Source organism: Camelina sativa, chromosome 6, assembly GCF_000633955.1.
Source record: "Camelina sativa cultivar DH55 chromosome 6, Cs, whole genome shotgun sequence".
In the NCBI taxonomy this organism is placed as follows: Eukaryota; Viridiplantae; Streptophyta; class Magnoliopsida; order Brassicales; family Brassicaceae; genus Camelina; species Camelina sativa.
In genome coordinates this window covers 12,094,611-12,113,850 of record NC_025690.1, presented here as the reverse complement: position 1 = coordinate 12,113,850, position 19,240 = coordinate 12,094,611, and the positions used below count along the sequence as shown (strand labels likewise).

Genomic DNA, 19,240 nt, shown 5'->3' with positions numbered 1-19,240 from the left:
CGATTGCGAGATTGGTAGGTTGAGGGAGCTACTTCAGAAGTGGTAGTCACATGTGTTATGTTCTTCCAAGGAGGCCTATTTGGTTGTAATTTTTCTCCAACCTGTTTTCCGTCTTTTCTCTTCTAATTTCTAAATTATGGTAATACTGGTAACCACTTTCTCAAACTTGCTTCAAGGATACATTATCTTCTTCACACCTGACCTGAAAATATCAATTTAAAGATAGGTGTACCAATTGAACACATGATTCTACAAAAAAACTAAACAAGTGGGTACGACAATTAAAAATAGATGTTACATAACTATACATAACATAACATAACCATAGTTGTACCAATATAACACTTAGTTGAACATATACAAAAGGTATATATTGTTGTACCACCATCACAATTCTTCCAAACAACGATCAAAACAATGTAAACGCTTATAACTTACAGCCCGTTCACAAGCAACAACACAAACAAAAAAGAATTCTTCAAATTTTTTTTATCCGTTTCGGCTCCGCTGTTGCGAAGGGTGTCCTTATGTGCCTTGATGGTTGTCTTTTACGCTTCTTCCCAATTTCTATTATTACTCCACTCACCTTCTTGTCCTTCTTCGTCTTCCTCTGCTTCTGCTTCTCCGGCTCTTTCTCCGGGACCTCATCCTCAACCTCTATCTCTTCCTTGTTTTCATTCTCCATCTTCTTCCGGTTCTCACCTTCATATTGATGACCAGCAGTTCAAATCTTAATTAATCAATCAATACAAAAACTGATATAAATTTATCGAACTAAAATGAATTCACTACTGTCCGCATTATTCGGACCAGTTTTGTCGAGGATTCCACTATATACAACCAAAGTCGTTGGATGATTAGTCGGAGTCTGTACAGTCGGACCAAAATCCATTGGTGTTCCAAACTGTATCCCATCATCATCTCCTTTTTCCAGCTGCATTGACACATATATTTCAAGAGGTTCCACTCTCTTATTGAGGTCATTTACCTTATCCACCAAGTTCTCAAAGCCCTTAGTCATTGTCTCTTTTAGTGACCTAATATATGCCTCAATCCCAGCTACGTTTTCACCGTGGTCAATTTCAGTTTCAGGACATTCTTTACCATTATCCGGGAATTCATCAGCAGTTAAGCCTACTATACGAGAGCGTAAGTCCAACTCGTACAGATTTTCCCACCATATCCTCTTCTTCTTTATGGCTAGACGTTCTCTCCAGCAATCAACCATTGGATCGATAAAACCAATCCCATCATCAGAATAATCATCTACGATACAATGCAACAAAGACTTTTCACCAATACCGTCGGGTTCCAAGATTCTTGTAATGATCTGTGAATACATACAGACACACTATATGTCTTCAAAATTTGTTTATAATAAATAATTATAATACCATCTAACAAACTAATCTCTTGCCTTACTATCTCCAAGCTCTTCATATATTTCATCCAAAGGAAACCCCTTCGTTGAACTGTCAGTGAATTTGTGTTTACACATCTGTGGACAGTCCTCCTCTGCGGGTACATCAACACTAAATTTCCTCCCCAGTTGTGGAATACATTCAAACGCCAAAATCTCCACATACAGTTTCAAGATTTTAGTATTAATTTCAAAAACATACAAATTCAGAAACTTACAATCACTAAGTAATCATACATACCTCTAGAGGAACAATGAATCCGAAAAAGGTAGGTTGCGCTTTTGGTTTGAAACCGCCTTCCAACTTCCTCATCATATTTCGGATCCCTTTCATACACTCGTCAAATGAATAACGTCCCCAGGGAAAGTCCTCACAAGCGTTTAAATCATCAACAATACGTAGAAGAAAGGAATCTATGTTTCCATCACCCTAAGAAATACAGTATAGTGAGCTTCCTCCTCTCCACACAGCTCTTCTTCATCATCTTCATGAGCTTTTTTTCCACATCTTTAATTTTTATGTTTTTACATATCCCAAACATGCTTGACACAAATTTTAAGCTTCCTAACTCCTCATAGCCACACAGGTATTCATGGCAGTCCATTCCGGTTAACAACGCATGCTCTTTCAACCCATACCGGATAGGCACTCCATTAACCACAAACCAACACTCCCTTTCCATATCCGTACGAGCTTTGTGAAGCAAAAGCATCCACATGCCTTGAGTCATGTGGTTTTTCTCCTTAGGCATGTGGAATATATGCCTGAACTGGGAGTGATTTCTGAACCAACAGACTTCATCTGGTAAATTCCCTATCAATGTCACTGTTTGGCTCACACTACACCTACTGATAATCTTACACCCCTTCATGTACTCAGATGCTTTAAAGAACATTTCTGGCTGAACTGGTTGGGAATCTTCATCCTCGGAATCAAATTCATCATCAGTTCTATCCTGCACATTGAAACACATCGATTGAATACTGCCACTTCTAATAGTTCAACTACTACAAATTGTTAAGACTGCTTCAACTAGTTCGACTAGTTCATCTAACTCTCAAACCTACTATCCTAAAGGGCAGATCCTTAATCTACAAAATAATGATTTTCCCTCAACGTTATCGGCCTCTTGATTCTACGAATACTTGGGAAACCGTTGCTTGTATGCCTTCTTCCGTTGTTGCAGCCGCGAAATCTCCTTCTATGTCTTCTCTGGTAATCGGCGATTCAATTCCAATATCGCGTGTCGCCGAATCTACGCCTTGTAGGTCTTCGTCGTTTATCATGGTTTCGGGTGTTGTAACAGTCTTCGAAACTAGCTCTAACTCCGGGTGTAATTCATTCGGCGTTTCTCTCATTAAATCAGTCATACGACCATCTTCGCTTCCGACTTCCTCGCCTCCTTCTTCTTCTCTCAGCGTGGCGGGGTTTTCAGCATTCAAATCATACTCCCCACTTGCATCATCCATATCAGGAGCCATTTACTTTCGGCGGCGACAGAATTTATTTGGTGGATCAGATAGGTAACAATAAGGAATACACAGTTCCAATCGACGGTGAAGAAAAGGGTAAAATCAGGTTTATGTTTTATTTGGAAATTATGTTAACTTTGTAAATTTTGAAAAAGGATCCGAATTGGTCAATGGAATCCAATGGCATATGGGCTTGGATCGGATTCTTTGCTCGGGGGTTTATGTTACTTAATTTTATGGGCCTAATTTTATTCATGGTTATCCTCTATTGAAGTTCTAAGGCTTATTGCACTAGAATTATAAATTTGGTCGGATTGTGACTTTCTTGACGATAATTTTTATAAATTTGTTAATCTAACAATACCCGCAAGTTTAAGTGATCGTTACATAAGAAAATGGATATGGTTCCAGAAAAGGTTTGTAAAATAAGGGTTTAGCATAAATTGTGACATTAGCTGCATACTATTACACAACCAGACATCCGATACTTTAAGGCCAATATAATTAAACAAATCGAAGTCGAAATAAATACAGAGAACACAATGAAACCCTTCAGATGTAACTTTTTATGAAGAAACACATTTTGTACAAATACACTACAAGATCTCAAATATAGACTGAGCTACCCACCAAAGGCCACAGTCGGTACACGACATGTCATACTCTCGATAGTTGTTGGTGTAGAAATCATGGTCCATTATGCAAAATACAGCAAATTCCGGAGAAGGGATCATCAGACTAGAAGGATACACAAAAGAATCCCTGTAAGTGTTTTCAACCGTCGTCTTAAATCTACACAACACGTTGAACACCCCTGACAAATACGCCTTGCTCTCTCTGATTTTAGTGGATAGTGGACTGTTGTGAAGAAAATGAACCGCAATCTGCTCGTTCCCTTCTAGCATATAAAAAAGTCCACATGCTAGTGTGGCATGTGGATATGTGAGAACGTTACGAGTTAAAAGTGAAATCCCTCTCTGAATGTCTCTCTCCTCGGCAACAATCCGGAGACCTTTGTTGTAGATTGCAATTTTGTTACCTAATTCAATGCATCTTTCGAATTTGCGCCGATTCATCCCTTCTTCTTGGACGACACCATTTGGGTTATGTGATGTTTGAAACCATGAAGGGTCCCAACAGATGTGGAAGATGTTAGCATCCTTTAGGATTTCGGGGCTAAGTGCTGTTTTGCGTCCTCGATGACCCGCCTTCAATATTGGAGCAAGGTACGACAAACCATCAGCTGCGAGATGTCTGAAGATTTTAACCAACATCTTATCAGGTAGATCTGGGTTTCTTTTTCTCCCAGACGCCATATTGTTGGGATATTTTTGTAGAGAGGTCATTATGATGAGTAATCAGACGTCCTCAAGGGTTATGGATGGAACTTTAAATCAACAGGTGTGTCTACTGGTGCCGCTTTAAATATAATTCTAATGGTAACCAGATCTAAAGTCTATATATTTACAACTACTATGATTGTTGGAAAAAAGTCGGTTACTAGACTAAAGTAACCAATTTAAAAGGTTTAATAACATCAGATATAATTGAATGTCATCGAAACACAATGATGAGATATGTAAATCACGTCTATAAGTCAAAGTTATTACAAATTTCTTCCTCTATATTCTGACAGTGCTCATAGTGTCACGTCTAAGTAAAAGTTATTACGACCGTAGTTGTTGTCTTTGTTGAAGATTGGGTCGACAATTTATATAATAATAAGAAGGGGTACATTCTACGGAAGTATACCATTCGAAGTCACAAAAATAATATTGGAAGATAAATTTTAGAGCACAACAACAGAGACAACAACTACGTATCTGAATGAGAGAGTCACAATCCTCTGATGTTTGTGATTCTGAGTTTTGGTGCAGCTTTGTGTATAGAGTTTTTTTGGTATAGGCGTGATTTCATATAGGCTTTAATCGGTAGGAGTAGTTAGTTCCCTGTAACTGACTAAAAGAAAAAACTAAAACTCAGAACAGTGTAAGGGTTAATCTTTTGACATATTAATATAAAACAACAGATGACAAAAAAAAAAAGAGCACAACAACAAAGACAACAACTACGTTACTGAATGTTCACATTTAGCGTAGTATTAATGATTCATGAAATACCGATATGAAATAAACGTAAGTACCCCCCTTTGTACCACTAGTACAATGAGAAAAATAGAATATATGCCACAACCTAGTTCACTTCTTCACAAACTTTTCAACAAATTCCTTACAGCAATCCATGGCAAATTGCTTTCTGAACCCGCTGACATCTGCATCTATTATAGAACCGATATCCCGTACATTGTATCCCCGCGCATGCATCTCCAGGAACTTGACTGACAGTGGGCCAGAGTCACCAATGCGTAAGTTCTCGTATATTCCTTCAATGCGTCTCCAAGTGTACGACGTCGTGTCTGTCGGCTGTCGAGCCCTGTCAACTTAGAAAATTCTTGTAATCCAAAATTTATTGGATGACCACCAAAAACAATCCACATCTCATGCCGTTTTTTGGTCACCAACTCACGGCAAACTAATCCATGGATAAGCTTTCCTGAGAATGAGGCCTTGTTGGCAGGGATACGAAAAGCTGCCCAAATGGAGACTTTAACAAGTTTTCCATTTCTGTTGGTCCATTCAGCACCTTTGATATTGTAGCAAGATACTCCGGTCTAGAATACGCATTGATCTTGGTTTCGAGAGGGTAATGGCCAAGAGAAAATAACCTTCTCGGTAAATCCAAACTCCTTGGAGGAACATTCTCTTGTTCTTCCAGATCCATCCTACAAAGAACAATTTGGTATATATTAGTCTATACGTGCACAAGAACTATGAACCAAAGTTCAATGTGTACCATATATCCAATTTATACCCAATTACGGTTCTACTATTTAACCCCATCCACCCCGAATACATAATAATCAAGAGAATTCATAAAATTACGGTTCTACTTTGTTACCCCGCCCCAAATACATCATTAATATAAGAGAATTGAATAAATTTTTAATCTAACCAATTCCCTCTTATTGTATTTATGGAACTCGGAAACGTAGGATTTCACAGCCAATCTCATTTCAATCAAATGGGAAAATCAATCCAATCACTTACCTTCTTAAGCTACTCCGGTAACCTTGCTACTTTGCCGCGAACCTTCAATCTCTTCCTCCTCTTCTTCTTCTTCTTCTTCTCGGTCCAGATTTGATTGACGGTCTCCTTCTTCTAAACGGACTTCTTCTTCTAATTCTTGTTGATATTAAACAATAATATAGTGTGAGACAATTCGCTCGTACTCTTAGTACCCTTTACTACGGATAATGAGGTCCTGTACTCCAGCACATGGATTGATGGTATTAAAAGGAAATCAACAACTTTATAGATACTAAAACGATGAAATATTATTACACATTAACTGTACTCCAGCACAAGGACCATAAATGCAGTACAGGGTACTCTTAGTACCCTGTACTCCAGCACAAGGTACCATAGATGCAGTCCGGTAGATGAATAAATGACAGAGATAAATATACCGTAGAATCCCTTACGACATTAATATGGCGATGATGATTCCAAGAACCGAAAGCGTAAATGCACAGGCGGATAGGAGACCATAGTAGAACGGGTTTTTCTTCCAGGTTGCTGAAATCGAAGTATGTACACAATTATTTGTCTCCAATTGGTCTTCGCTGGTAGATCTAAGCTGCTTATAGAACTGCAATCCAGTCTTCATTTTTCGGATCTGGTCTCTTGCGTTAATCAAAGCCACTTTTTGCCACCCATGAGGTGACTCGCTATCTACCCAGGCGAAGAAATTAAACCCTCTGTTGAATCTGCTATTGATTAGGACACACTTGTAAAACCGACGCCCCAGGTTAGCGTCAGTCCACGAAGTCATTAATGCCGGAATATCGCCACAATCACACAGGGGAGACCCTAACGGTGGGAGGGACACTGAACTAAAGCTAGGGTTGCGGTGCATGACAAAATATGTGGAAGTTTCGTTTTGTTATATCTTCGAATGATAACAAAGGGGAAAAAGGGATACTTATTGAGTGGGGGATATAGTTGGGGGCGAGATTAGTGATTGACACTTTACGAGTGTGGACTTAAAATGGGAAAACATATCTACTTTGCAGAAAATAGGGAGACGGTGGGAGGTCCTGATATGATTATTGACACAGGAGGACAAGTGGTGTGCCTTTATTTATGTCAACTCTAAAGTCATATAAGTTGAGGCTGAAATAGGCTTGTCACCTACAGTAGACGGCTTACTATACTAATTTATTGGTTGAAAACTGTTCCTTTTACTTATACATTACACTTACGGAAACTATCACCATAACACCTAATTAAGTGGGTCAAAATACAGCAGACCTTTTTTGTTAGCATATACCCACCCGCCACACCTACTACTATGGCAATGCCTGAAAGCTGGACGTAGGGGTCGATATTTGGTGTACCAAGAGATGATCTACTGCTCAATATTGTTGAAAGTTGGAGATGATCTACTACTCAATATTGTTGAACGCGTCGCCCAAGATCGTTGGGGTATCTAGAACCAATCCTCAAAGCTGGACGTAGGGGTCGATATTTGGTGTACCAAGAGGATGTCCTAAGAAACGCATCCATATTATCATTGTGCTCCGAACCCACCGATTATAATACTAGCAAAGATTCGACGACCCATGTTGTTCCGGAGGGTCGTAACCGGCGTTTATTTGTGCGGTGTCTGAAAGCAGGAAACAAGTGGGCGATTTTTAAGGAACGATTATGGATTCTTGATTTACTAACAACAATTGTACCTGACGAAGGACATGCCACCTTTACATGTGGTATCCTATCAATTCTATCAAGAGAAGAGGAAAAGGCCGAACGATACCTTCATCTATTCAACAAACTGCACCAGCCTTGGGGGTCTGATGGTGTACGGGGATATGTCAAGGATTTGGTAGATTTCGTACACGAGTTTCGTAGATCACCTACGTTTTCATATGTCAAAACATTCCGTAATCCTACTAGAAAAGGATTTCTTCCTCCCCCTTACTGTGTTAGAGTCTGCAAAGCAATTTTAGGGTTGGGGGAAAACTACTGCAATGACTGGTATGTATGGTGGGTTGCTAGGCGAGTTTGTAAGTTATTGTGAAGCACGGAACATTCATGCTCGTGTACGAACATCGACGATTGCAAGTTAGGTTACGTGTACGGAAGATGTGTCGGGCATTTATTTTTACTATAATTATGGGATTTTATTAAAAACGGTGGTTACCCATGTACTTGGGAACATTTTCCTAATATCGTAACTTACTATGTATTTATAGTTTGGGTTTTTGAAATTCCAGTTTGGATCCAAAGAAACGGATTTTGGAAAATTAACGGTATATATGTAAGCCCAATTTGGATCCAAATTAACGGATTTTGGAAAACGAAGTATGAGACATCTCCTGCGGGTTATGTCGTAGATCCGGAAGGACAATATTTGTTGTGTTCCTTAATTCTCAATTTCTAAAGCCATAATCTTCATACTATCCAGGCCGACGAAACAACGTTTTGCCATATTAAAGGGGTACTGGATAACAAGTGGGTTTCCTTATTTATAACGGCCCAATTAGTAGCCCATTAGACATCTCGTAAGGACTTGTTATGCTTTCGCTTAACTACCCGTAATATCTGACATCTCTCACATACTCACATAGTTACAAATAGCAAAACCAAACATACCTAAATATTCCGTTTGTTTCCAACTTAACATGTTACAAATAAGCTTCCAACATAAATGGTGGTACTTAGGAATGACGAGTAGTATCATCACACCACTAAAACTTAGTTACGTTTCATTTACTACAAGATGATAAGAGGTGCTGCTCCCCACATACAAAAAGATAAATTATGAGTTCTCGCTGAACCATATTGAAACGTACTTAACGTACCATACTGAAACGTACTTAACAATTTGCATAGTGAACCGAACTAAACAGGTTCTAATCAAAAAAAGCGGTCGCCCCTGCCTTACATATTACCTGGACATGTTGTATGGTTGTGGCCAACATGTTGACATTGAGAACAAGCATGCTGTTTACGGGGCCATTTCGCCTCAAACGCCACCTCGTGGAAAGACTTCATTCTGGACATCTTTGGCCTTCCTAGAGGATTCCTTACGAAAGGCGTTTTACATTTGTACTCTCTATCTTTAGTAGGAACGATGCAGGATTCATCACTCAGCATTATCGATTTCTCATAACCAGTGCAGAGGTAGTCTTTACGAAAGTATGAATGACACTGGTGTATACGAGATAGGTTAGCCTTCTCGGCGGCTGTGATGGCATGTACGCATGGAATCCTCTCTAGATCAAAACGCCTACATGAACACCTATTATATATCAGATTGACGACATGCAAAGAGGTACCTCCACTTACTTCAAACTGATGTTCATCTATTTCTTGGACATTTAGACGCCTTGCCTCTTCAATACGTTCCTGTAAGAAAATAAATGAGAATGCCTAAATGTTAATAACCCAAAGAAGCAACTGAATATTTCCACTAACATTTTATAGTTTGAACAAATACAATATCACCCAACTAAGTGTACCCTTAAAGAACATATATCTCTATGGATATGTTAATGAATCTGATACCTTTAACAGGTTCTCCACTCCTTTCGTGAGTACATTTGGCATTGCGGCAGCTTGTTTTCTCCTAATGACAAACCAACGTGTCAACATATTCCGAACCGCTTCTAGTAACTCCACAATGGGATACGCTCTCGCGGGACTCAATACTTTATTTATCAATTCTGCAATGTTGCTTGTAGTGAAGTTGTACCTATCACCAGAAAAGTGAGCCCTGCTCCACTTGCATACATCTGCACGCACCAAGTATGCATGCAGCTGCGGATTCGATTCTTGAATTTGCTGGAAGAATTGATTGAAATCAACTACACAGTAGGCTGCAACTGCTTTTTTAACGAGCCGGAATGTTTCACTTCCGCTAAACCTCTGAATAATATTCTTGTGAAGATGATAAGTGCAGATTCCACGACTGGCCCTGGGGTATATTTTACCGATAGCTTTACCTATAGATTTATGACGGTAAGATATCAGTGCAAGACCTTCATCATCAGGAATTACACAACTCAATTGCGTGAAGAACCATTCCCAAGACTCGTCGTTCTCTGTATCAACAACCGCATAGGCCAAAGGAAATATATTAAAATTCCCATCTTGTGTTGTTGCTATGAGTAGAGTCCCTTTGTATTCACCCTTCATAAATGTTCCATCAACAACAACAACTTTTTGCATATACTTGAATCCTTGAATGCAACGAGCAATCGCAATGAAAACATACTTGAATCTATCTTCCGCATCAACGAGCAGTCTCGTTAGGGTCCCGAGATTAGAACACCTAAACCTGTATAAATATGAAGGTAATTCAGCGTATCCACTTTCAGGTGTACCCCTAACATATTCTCGCGCCTTTATAAGTGTACGATGTGCCTTCCAGTAGCCAAGCTGGTATATGAAAGTGTTCAGTAAAACACATTAGCATTGAAGAACATCCAGTGGACCCGAATTCTATATATGTGTAGTGAACCCCATAAAAATCAACAACTAATCTGGAAAAAAAAAATAAGCATCCACTACTACAATTCACGAGTTGTTATTATTCCAACTATGTCGTCAATAAGTCTATAGACAATTATATCTATACGCTCTGTACCCTATTACAATTTGTTATTAAATGTACCCCATACAATTATAGCAACACTGTCTGTGAATGACAACAAAACGTACACCTTTACATATTAGTTCATCCTATACATCCAAATCGTCCAATGATCTGTACCCCATACAAAATAAAACTGCATTATGTTATAAATATTTCTGACTCCCACCTGTATACCATAGCGTAGGTTCAGCCCTTCTCCCACAAGTTTGGCAGAACCGAACCTCCGATACCCCCAACAGAATCCTTGTATAAATGAGCTAGGATTGGTGGTGTAGCATTACGGGTACAGGCTGATCGTTCCGTAACAGAGCATGTATGTTGACCACAATATTTGCGAATATGAAACACCATAGAATCCCCAATTATTGAAGCTCGTAGTCTCCATTTACAACCTCTTACCCAACACTCAACGATTAGCAAACGGGGTCTTGATTCACGAACATTATAATCAAATTTCTCTAATACACATAGAACCTTCAATCTTGCCACCAACGAGGCTTTGCTTTCATAATTTTGCCCTATCGCTAAATCACTAACTCCGATTTCTATTTTCCGAACCTCCTTCTCAATAGCAGACTTAGTGTTGCGGGTAAGGGACTTTGATTCTGTTTTAAACACATTTTCCTTTGTACAACACCCCCCACCAACTCCGTCGTCCAATGATTCATCTCCTCCATCCGGTGCGAAATTGGAGTACAGACGATAGTCTTCATCCCCAGAACTTGCGCCATCGCTATCGTCACAGTAATCAAATCTACTGTTCTCCTCGTCATCTTCTACTTCGTCTTGTACATCCTTTCCTCCGTTAACTTCACTGTCAACCTTCCGACTCTCATACTCTCCATCTTTCTTTCCCAATTCCTCTGCCTTTGCAACGAAATCATCTACAACGACTTCTGGAGTTTTGGCCTTACCCTCCGTGGTGTTCGGATAAACTTCCTCGAACAAGGTTTCACGACATTTTTCTTCACTCTGAACACATAGCCGGACGGGTTCACCTCTGCACTGTCTGAGATAAATTTGAAACTGCAGATCATTATTAACAAACACCGGTGGGATATCACTTCAACTTTTTTTAAATATTTCTAACATATAGCTCAGCTGTATTCTAGTAGTTGCTTCACATAAACCAAAGTCGTCGAACACCATAGCAGCAAAATCTTCAAACTTCGTTTCCATATCAGCATTGATGATCCTGCAACCTTTGTTATTATCAACATCAAATAACCATCACTTTTTGTCTACCCTCCACCTCCCACATACCAAAACAATATCTTGCATTTCCGTCACTAAAAGAAGGATATCGGGAACTGAGAAGCTAACGTGTTTAGCTACAGAAGTAGAAAACGATTGATCAAGAAAAGAACTATACTGGCTACAGAAGTAGAAAAAGATTGATCAAGAAAAGATCAAGAAGCAGTTTCAGATGATACAAGTTTAAAATCTCATAAAGGTTCCCACATAAGTCTATAACTAGAGGTGTCAAACGGGCCAGCCTGCGTCCATATGGGCCGTCCGCTGCGGGCAATTTCTATTTTTTGGACCGTAACGGGCCGGCCCGCTAAGCCCGCGGATATAAAAGTTATGTCCAGGCCCGCCCCGCTAAGCCCAGCGGGTTAGCAGGCTGGCACGCGGGCCTAAATAATATATTAAAAAAGAAAATAAAATTAATAAAAAATATATTAAAATAAAGTAAAAATTATAAATAATAATTTTTAAAAACAATTTTAAATAAAATCAATGTTTATATTAATTTTTTATAGATGTTTTAATTTTTTTACATTAAATTATTTGTGTTACCACATACTTTTAAAATATATATAATTAAAATTATATAAAAATAGTTATGTATCTATATTAAATATTTATTTTTATTTAATATTTGAAGACCGCGGGCCGACCCGCCAACCCGCTAAAACCCGCAATCCGTTTGGGCTAGGTTTGCAAGGCCCGCTTTTTAACGGGCTTAATATTTAGATCATGCTTGACACCTCTAGTCTATCACAACTCTATACTGGCTTTTTAATATCTCTAATAAAATTAGTATTATTCTAGTAAGACTTACGTCTATCGAAATAGTCTACCATAACTACAAATAGTTTTCATAAATCTATTGTAACTACATATAAGTCTATCGTAACTACGTAACCGCTACTTAATCTACCATAACTATCACTTTCTCTACTACAAATTGTAAGTCTACCGGTACACTTTTATAAATCTGTCAGATAGCTATGTTAGTATACCAAAAATATCTACTAAGCACTAAGTCTATCACTTATATCTATTGCAACAGGTAATTACTCTACCATAAATATCTTGCCTACATATTAAGTCTATCAATCTACCCGCTCAAGAACTAAGTCTATCATCAAAGACAAATTGCTCTACCAAGTTAATCTAACATCATATATATATATATATATATATATATATATATATATATATATCTTACTAATCTACTATTCACATAAGTGTACCATCACTACAAGTCAATATACCATTTAAATCTACCTTACAATATAGTCGACCAACTAAATATACCAACTTTTCTTACCATTTTTTTGTACCGCATTTGTATACCATCAAAGAACTGATAGACTTTCTTACACTTCCCAATGTTTTTTTTTCATTAATGGCATTTTTCGTAATTGAGTTTTTTGTTTACATTGCTTCAAGGGGTACGTAGGATACACAACTTTTTCTAGTAATTACCAACATTTTTGATCTAATCCTGTAATAAGGAAACTTTTATCTATTATTATAGTAACTGACTTATATATATTTCAAGAACTGAAAGAGATTTAAACCAATAATTCACAATTTTAAACTAACTTGTTTGCCTTGTCTATCAAAATGATGTATAATACATAATACACAAGAATATCATAGAAATGGTAACTTGTTTTTTTTCTTAATAAAAATTTGGTAATAATACATCATAAATTTTTTTGGATAATGTGTTTTTTTTTCGCTCTTGCTATTTTGGTTAAAAAATACAGTTTGATGGAGAGAAACCCTTTTCTATTTGCCGTAACAAAAAAAAACACATTTTAGTTTCAAAATAAATTAAAATAAAAACTTTTATGCTATTAGTTTTTATTGTTTCAAAAGTCAGTTCATTATTGGATTTGAGCATTGGTTAGTTTTTTCTATTAAAACAAACTTGAGATCAGTTACATGTATCGTATAATTGCATATGTAGGTCTAAATAAATATATGTTTATGATTTATTTTCAATATTTTCGCTTAGAGTAGTGGTTAGTGGTTACATACACATAATATGCCTGATGAACTTAATAGTTAACCATCAGTTAGATCATCATATTATATTAATTTAGAAATACAAATATAAAACTAACCTTATAAAATGTAAAAATTACATTGTCAGGATAAACTAACCTTATAAACCTTATAAACTTATTGGTTTTAAATGCAAATGTTAAATTTTTTAGTAAGGATAAAAAAGTAGTATAAATATAAGACTAACAAAATCTTTTAAATAACTATTAGTTTCCAAAAAAAATATTTTATTTCCCTAATTAATTATGGACGAAAATTATTAATTAATTTTAAAAAATTGTAAACCAATCAGAATTTTTAAAAGTATGATTTTATATCTAATTATCCAAATTATTAATTTAATAATTATATTTGGATGATTTTGTTAAGATTTTAATTTATGTTTATCTTATCATCTTTCTTTTATTTCATTTAGAAATTGTTTAAATTATCATAAAATACATATATATGATAAATAAATATGTAGATTTGTTTCTGCATATGTTATGATTTGAATTTTTTTTAAACGAAAACATATTTCTCAATCTATGATGAAAAATGTGTGTTTTTAATGTTACACATGGTAAAATAAATTATGTGGTTAATAAAATAATAAAGTTTATTTGCTCATAATTAAAATATAATAATTAATATTTAAATTAATTCACAAAATAATGATGCCAATATAACCCACAAACAATATAAAATTATAATATACATCAAAATAAAAATACTGTAATATTCTAAAATAATTAGTATTTAAAAAGATATATATAGATTTAACAAACAATTGCAATTTTAAAAGTAAATATTGTCTCAAACAAAATAAGTTTTTTAAACAATTATAACAATAAATTTGATTATTGTATTATAATTTTTGTTAAAAATGTTGATCTCGGGATATATTCTAATGATATTGTAACTGTTGCACATATAATCTGTGAATTGTGATGAACCTAATAGTTTACCTATAAATGAAAGTTTAAGTTCCTCATCAAGAAGCTTTATATATCCAAGATGTTTCTTGTCTTGTATATTAAGATCTCTATTCTTCTCTTTTATATTATCCACTAAAAGCATTTATTAAACAAAGAACATGTTCGAAATATTCAGATACAATGGGAAGTATAAACTTGGCGTTGTTTCTAAATACTTCGAATCTGTTCTCTGTTTATAAAAAGAGAGAGAGACGTTTATAACGCGAATTACGTACATGATTAGCCGGAAAAAAAATCTCTAATTACAAATCGCTCTTGCGGATGCAGAAGCGAGCCCAGTGGGCTTCTTTATATACCATATTGGGTTTTTACCATTTCAAACACTCTCGAATCCGACCCGTTTCACAGAACCGTAGACCCGACCCGTCTCGTCGTCGCACACAGTCTCTGGTGACGAACAAGGCCACGCACGCCTGACTGCTTTTAATTTACTTCGCTCTCTCTCTCTCTTAGTTTCGTTTCTCTTTTTGGGGCGGTTGGGTTCGCATTATAGATGGTTGTGGAGAAGATGAGTGCGGTAGAACCAGACATGGAAGATCTGTTCCAGGAGAAGAAGCGTGTCAGGAATCCTCTCGTTCCTCTCGGTTTGTGTTTTTTTTTTTCATCTCATTTTCACCAAAAATTGAATTTTGAATTTTTTGGATTTCAAAATGTTTATTTTTTTTTTTGTAAGATTGCTGTTGATTTTAGTTTCTGGGACACAATTTGATTCAAAATCAGAATCAATGTTGAAATTCAGAATTTTTGAGATCCCCAACAATAGGCTCTGAAATGATTAACAACAAGTTATGTAATTGAGATTATAATTTTTGTGTCGGTATGTATGATTTTTGTGGTCTTTTTAGAGACTCTCAAGTATGATGGTAGATGGTAGAACTATAGAGAGAGATTGTATAAACTATATTTGTAAGTGATATGTTGTGGAGCTGCAAAACATATTTGTTTGATGATATCAGTTTCTTGAACTAGTCTTTATTGTTGTTCCCCTTGCTTATTATTATCTTTAAAGGTTGTTCCTTTGGCACAAATTGTATGAAGAATTTGTTACTTGGACCTTAGCTAGTAGCAAAGCCATGATTCTGCTGTTTCTATAAACGTTGACAGAGACAAAGATTATAACTTTATACTGTCGTCTTGGTCTATACTGTTAAGACATTCAAAATTGATGAATTTTCTTGTGAATTAAACATGTAGGCGCACTTATGACTGCGGGAGTGCTTACGGCTGGGCTGATTAGTTTCAGAAGAGGCAATTCTCAGTTGGGGCAGGTTTTGATGAGAGCTAGGGTGGTCGTCCAAGGTGCTACTGTCGCTTTAATGGTTGGTACCGCTTATTACTACGGTGATAACCCCTGGAAGAAATGATGAGCTATACAACTACTTGTTCGTTTTTAAAAAAAACGTTTTCACATAATTGAGATGGCACTCTTCAGTATATCTGCGGGCTAAGGTGTGTGTGCACTGCTCTCTCGCTTTGAGTGTAGAAATCTGTGGTCTTGCTAGGATTCATAACTTGTAAGGGGCACATTTCATGATTTGAATAATTTAAAGAACTAAAAAAAGGTATCGTTGTATCTTGATCAATTGGTTATTATTGATTCGAGGAAATTCTCAGAAAACCATCTTTCACAATAGCTAAGTTTGCTTACGGTTATGATTGAGTTTTCAAAAATGGCTTGCGTTTCGAGGAAATTCTCAGAAAACCATTTCCAAAAGATCCTTTGTGAAAAATGGGACAGTGAATCATCATCACAAAAGTATTATACATAGACTCCATTTTCAAGATATATAATAACAAATGAGTGGGAGTGAATAGATTATGTATTAGAAGGCAAGCTATGTTTAATGATTTAAGAACATCTAAGTGGAAGACAATGGTGGTGGGCCTGATAAATTTTGTTTTCCATAAGTGTAGTTTTCCTAATCATAATCATGTTTTCTTTTCCAGCTTATTGCGGTTCTTGACCTTCTAAATGTGAAATCCTAATCACATTGTGTGGTCTTTTTAGCCAATAGTGATTATGGTTTAGCTTAAAATCATGTTGAATCAGTCACCAACATATAAAGAGGGGGACAATAAGAAGCCTTTTAAAGCGTGTCTTGATCTGGAAATAAACTAGACAGTACATGTGTGAAATCTCTATCAGCTTTTTTTATCTCATTACTATATATTTTTACAGCGAGTGATCACGGAGCTAAACTCAAATCAGTTTCTTCTCTTCAAACAAAAAAATGTGTAGGATGCTTTTGTCTGAAATCCATGGAGCAGAAGCTCTTTCACCTAAAACTTCATCTGAAGCGGCAATAGCTCTTCTGAACCAGAAAGATTCATCTTCAAACTCTATAATCTCTGTTTTATGTTTTGTTATCTCTGTTCTTGCTCTTATCATCATCTTTCTCGGTGTCCTCCACTTGGTCTTTAAATTTCTCCGCAAGTCCTCAAGTTTATTTCCATTTCCCAATTTCAACCCCAACTCAGATCCCTCTTCTTCCTCCTCCCCTCAGCTCCAACACCTCTTCTTCCTCCACGACTCTGGTCTAGATCAGACCGCTATTGATGCACTTCCCGTGTTCCTTTACGGTGATGTAACTATGAGTCTGAAAGAGTCATTCGATTGTGCCGTCTGTCTCAGTGAGTTTTTTGATGCGGATAAGCTCAGGCTACTCCCAGTCTGTGGCCACGCGTTCCATCTTCACTGTATCGATATGTGGCTTCTCTCCAACTCTACTTGCCCTCTCTGCAGATGCTCACTCTCAACCTCAAACTTCTGCTTCAACCACGCAGAGACTCCTGGCGCCCCCTTGTCCGAGCATCAGCAAGTGGACGAAGGCAAAGTATCTATATCGAAAAGTGTCTTGTCTGTTCGTCTCGGTAGATTCAAAAGCACGAACGGGAGTCAAAGTCAAAGCCAACGGCATGAAGTCAGAGGTGAAATTGGGGTGGGAGTGCCAAGAAGGTGTTACTCAATGGGCACGCATCAGTATCTTGAATGCAATCAAGATTTTGTGGTGGCTCTGTCTTCATCTCCTCGTGAGGGAAATACCAGTAATAAGTAATAACTGCTCCGTTCACGCGGGTAAATCAGTAAACAAGGACTCTGGTGGTTTGGCTAGGTTCTAACGTATTGTAGTAGAAAAGAGAGTGTCTATGTCAAAGATCTTGTTTTGGTCGGAGAAGGAGAAGAGAGTAATATGGTTCGGTTTAATAAACAAAATAGGTGGTTTTTTTTTTTTTTTGGGTTGCTTCAAGGAGACAATACTTGAGTACTTTGTCTTCCTAGTTACTAGTAAATATAGAGTAAACCATCAACAAAGACCTTACATGGATATAAATCCAACAAAACTTAACTTAATATACAGTTAAACGCAACTAGCGGTCACTTACCATAATCTTTTGTACACACAATGAAACTATGTAACAAAAAAAATTATATACCGTCCTTCTTAGTAAAGACAGAAAAATTATAGAATCAAAATAGGTATAAGACAGTCGTGATACATTTAGATGACATATAGAAAGAGGAGTACGTTTAAACGACAAAATAATACAGTAAATCAAACTAAACAAAATAAATAAGGAGGAAACGCACAACTCACGCGAGAGACTTTTCAAACGCCTATCGTAGAACTAGTCCTGACAAGAGGCATCGCCAATCATTTCACGGCGTCGACAACGCTGATATCGTCGGTATTACTAGAATCAACGGGGACAGAAGCGTAGCGCATGGAAAAGCTTCTGACTCCACCAAATCCAGTTTCGTCGTTGTCGTCATCTTTGTATTCATCTTCGAAACTCAAGGTGTAACTCAAAGGATCATATCGGAATTTGGCGCCATCGTCCCAGTCGCGGCCTTGGCGTCGATCCCGATTAAATCTGCGTATGAAAGTCTTCCACCGTGGTCCAGCTACGATCTCCGACCACTCTCGGATCTTTAGAAACGCCCGTACCCACCAACGTGGCTCTTGAAGGTGGTTTCTGTGTATTCGCTGCCACCAGGAGGGTTTAACGGTGGTGGCTCCGAAGCCGGGGAGGCAGGAACCGCAAGACGACTTACCGACAAGTGGATCGGAGGTGGTCGCTGGCTCAAGATCTACTTGTTCAATTTCCATTGCAAAAGGATCGAAACAGAGTTGAAGGTTTCTGGTGTAAGATATACTAGACAACACGAAACTGTCTTTAGCTGTAATGAAACCATTGGCTACATTATTATATTGTAGTTATCATAGACTAAGTCATATTTAAGTCGAAAAAATCCAATTATCCATCCATATATGTAATATTCAAATGCATATTTAGTTTTAAACATCTCGATTACAAACTAGGTTCTATCGAAACGGAAACGGATACG

At 37.1% G+C, this 19,240-nt stretch overlaps 3 protein-coding genes across 3 annotated transcripts; 1 reads left to right on the top strand and 2 right to left on the bottom strand.

Annotated features, from left to right (window-relative positions):
* On the bottom strand, positions 161-2,902 carry LOC109133322 (uncharacterized protein At3g43530-like). The gene is made up of 8 exons (XM_019246331.1): positions 2,567-2,902; positions 1,950-2,376; positions 1,662-1,834; positions 1,418-1,576; positions 989-1,330; positions 793-934; positions 587-702; positions 161-202 (listed from the first exon to the last, which is right to left on the bottom strand). The coding sequence occupies exons 1-8, from the start codon at positions 2,900-2,902 to the stop codon at positions 161-163; spliced, it is 1,737 nt and encodes a 578-aa protein (XP_019101876.1).
* On the top strand, positions 15,222-18,131 carry LOC104791014 (RING-H2 finger protein ATL48-like). Its single transcript, XM_010516812.2, has 3 exons — positions 15,222-15,476; positions 16,087-16,254; positions 17,134-18,131. The coding sequence occupies exons 1-3, from the start codon at positions 15,386-15,388 to the stop codon at positions 17,946-17,948; spliced, it is 1,074 nt and encodes a 357-aa protein (XP_010515114.1). The 5' UTR covers positions 15,222-15,385; the 3' UTR covers positions 17,949-18,131.
* Positions 18,247-19,104, bottom strand: LOC104791013. The gene has a single exon (XM_010516811.2). It carries the CDS (start codon positions 18,999-19,001, stop codon positions 18,546-18,548), a length of 456 nt encoding a protein of 151 aa, XP_010515113.1. The 5' UTR covers positions 19,002-19,104; the 3' UTR covers positions 18,247-18,545.

Bases quoted from the DNA above. Each gene is read 5' to 3' on its own strand.
- LOC104791013 (XM_010516811.2), bottom strand. From the start codon at position 19,001: ATGGAAATTGAACAAGTAGATCTTGAGCCAGCGACCACCTCCGATCCA.
- LOC104791014 (XM_010516812.2), top strand. From the start codon at position 15,386: ATGGTTGTGGAGAAGATGAGTGCGGTAGAACCAGACATGGAAGATCTG. The intron at 15,477-16,086 runs GTTTGTGTTTTT...TTAAACATGTAG, and splicing joins GAATCCTCTCGTTCCTCTCG to GCGCACTTATGACTGCGGGA. The intron at 16,255-17,133 runs GATGAGCTATAC...AAATGTGTAGGA, and splicing joins TGATAACCCCTGGAAGAAAT to TGCTTTTGTCTGAAATCCAT.
- LOC109133322 (XM_019246331.1), bottom strand. From the start codon at position 2,902: ATGGCTCCTGATATGGATGATGCAAGTGGGGAGTATGATTTGAATGCT. The intron at 935-988 runs GTAAATGACCTC...GTGTCAATGCAG, and splicing joins TTGAGAACTTGGTGGATAAG to CTGGAAAAAGGAGATGATGA. The intron at 203-586 runs GTGAGTGGAGTA...TGATATTTTCAG, and splicing joins AGACGAAGAAGGACAAGAAG to GTCAGGTGTGAAGAAGATAA.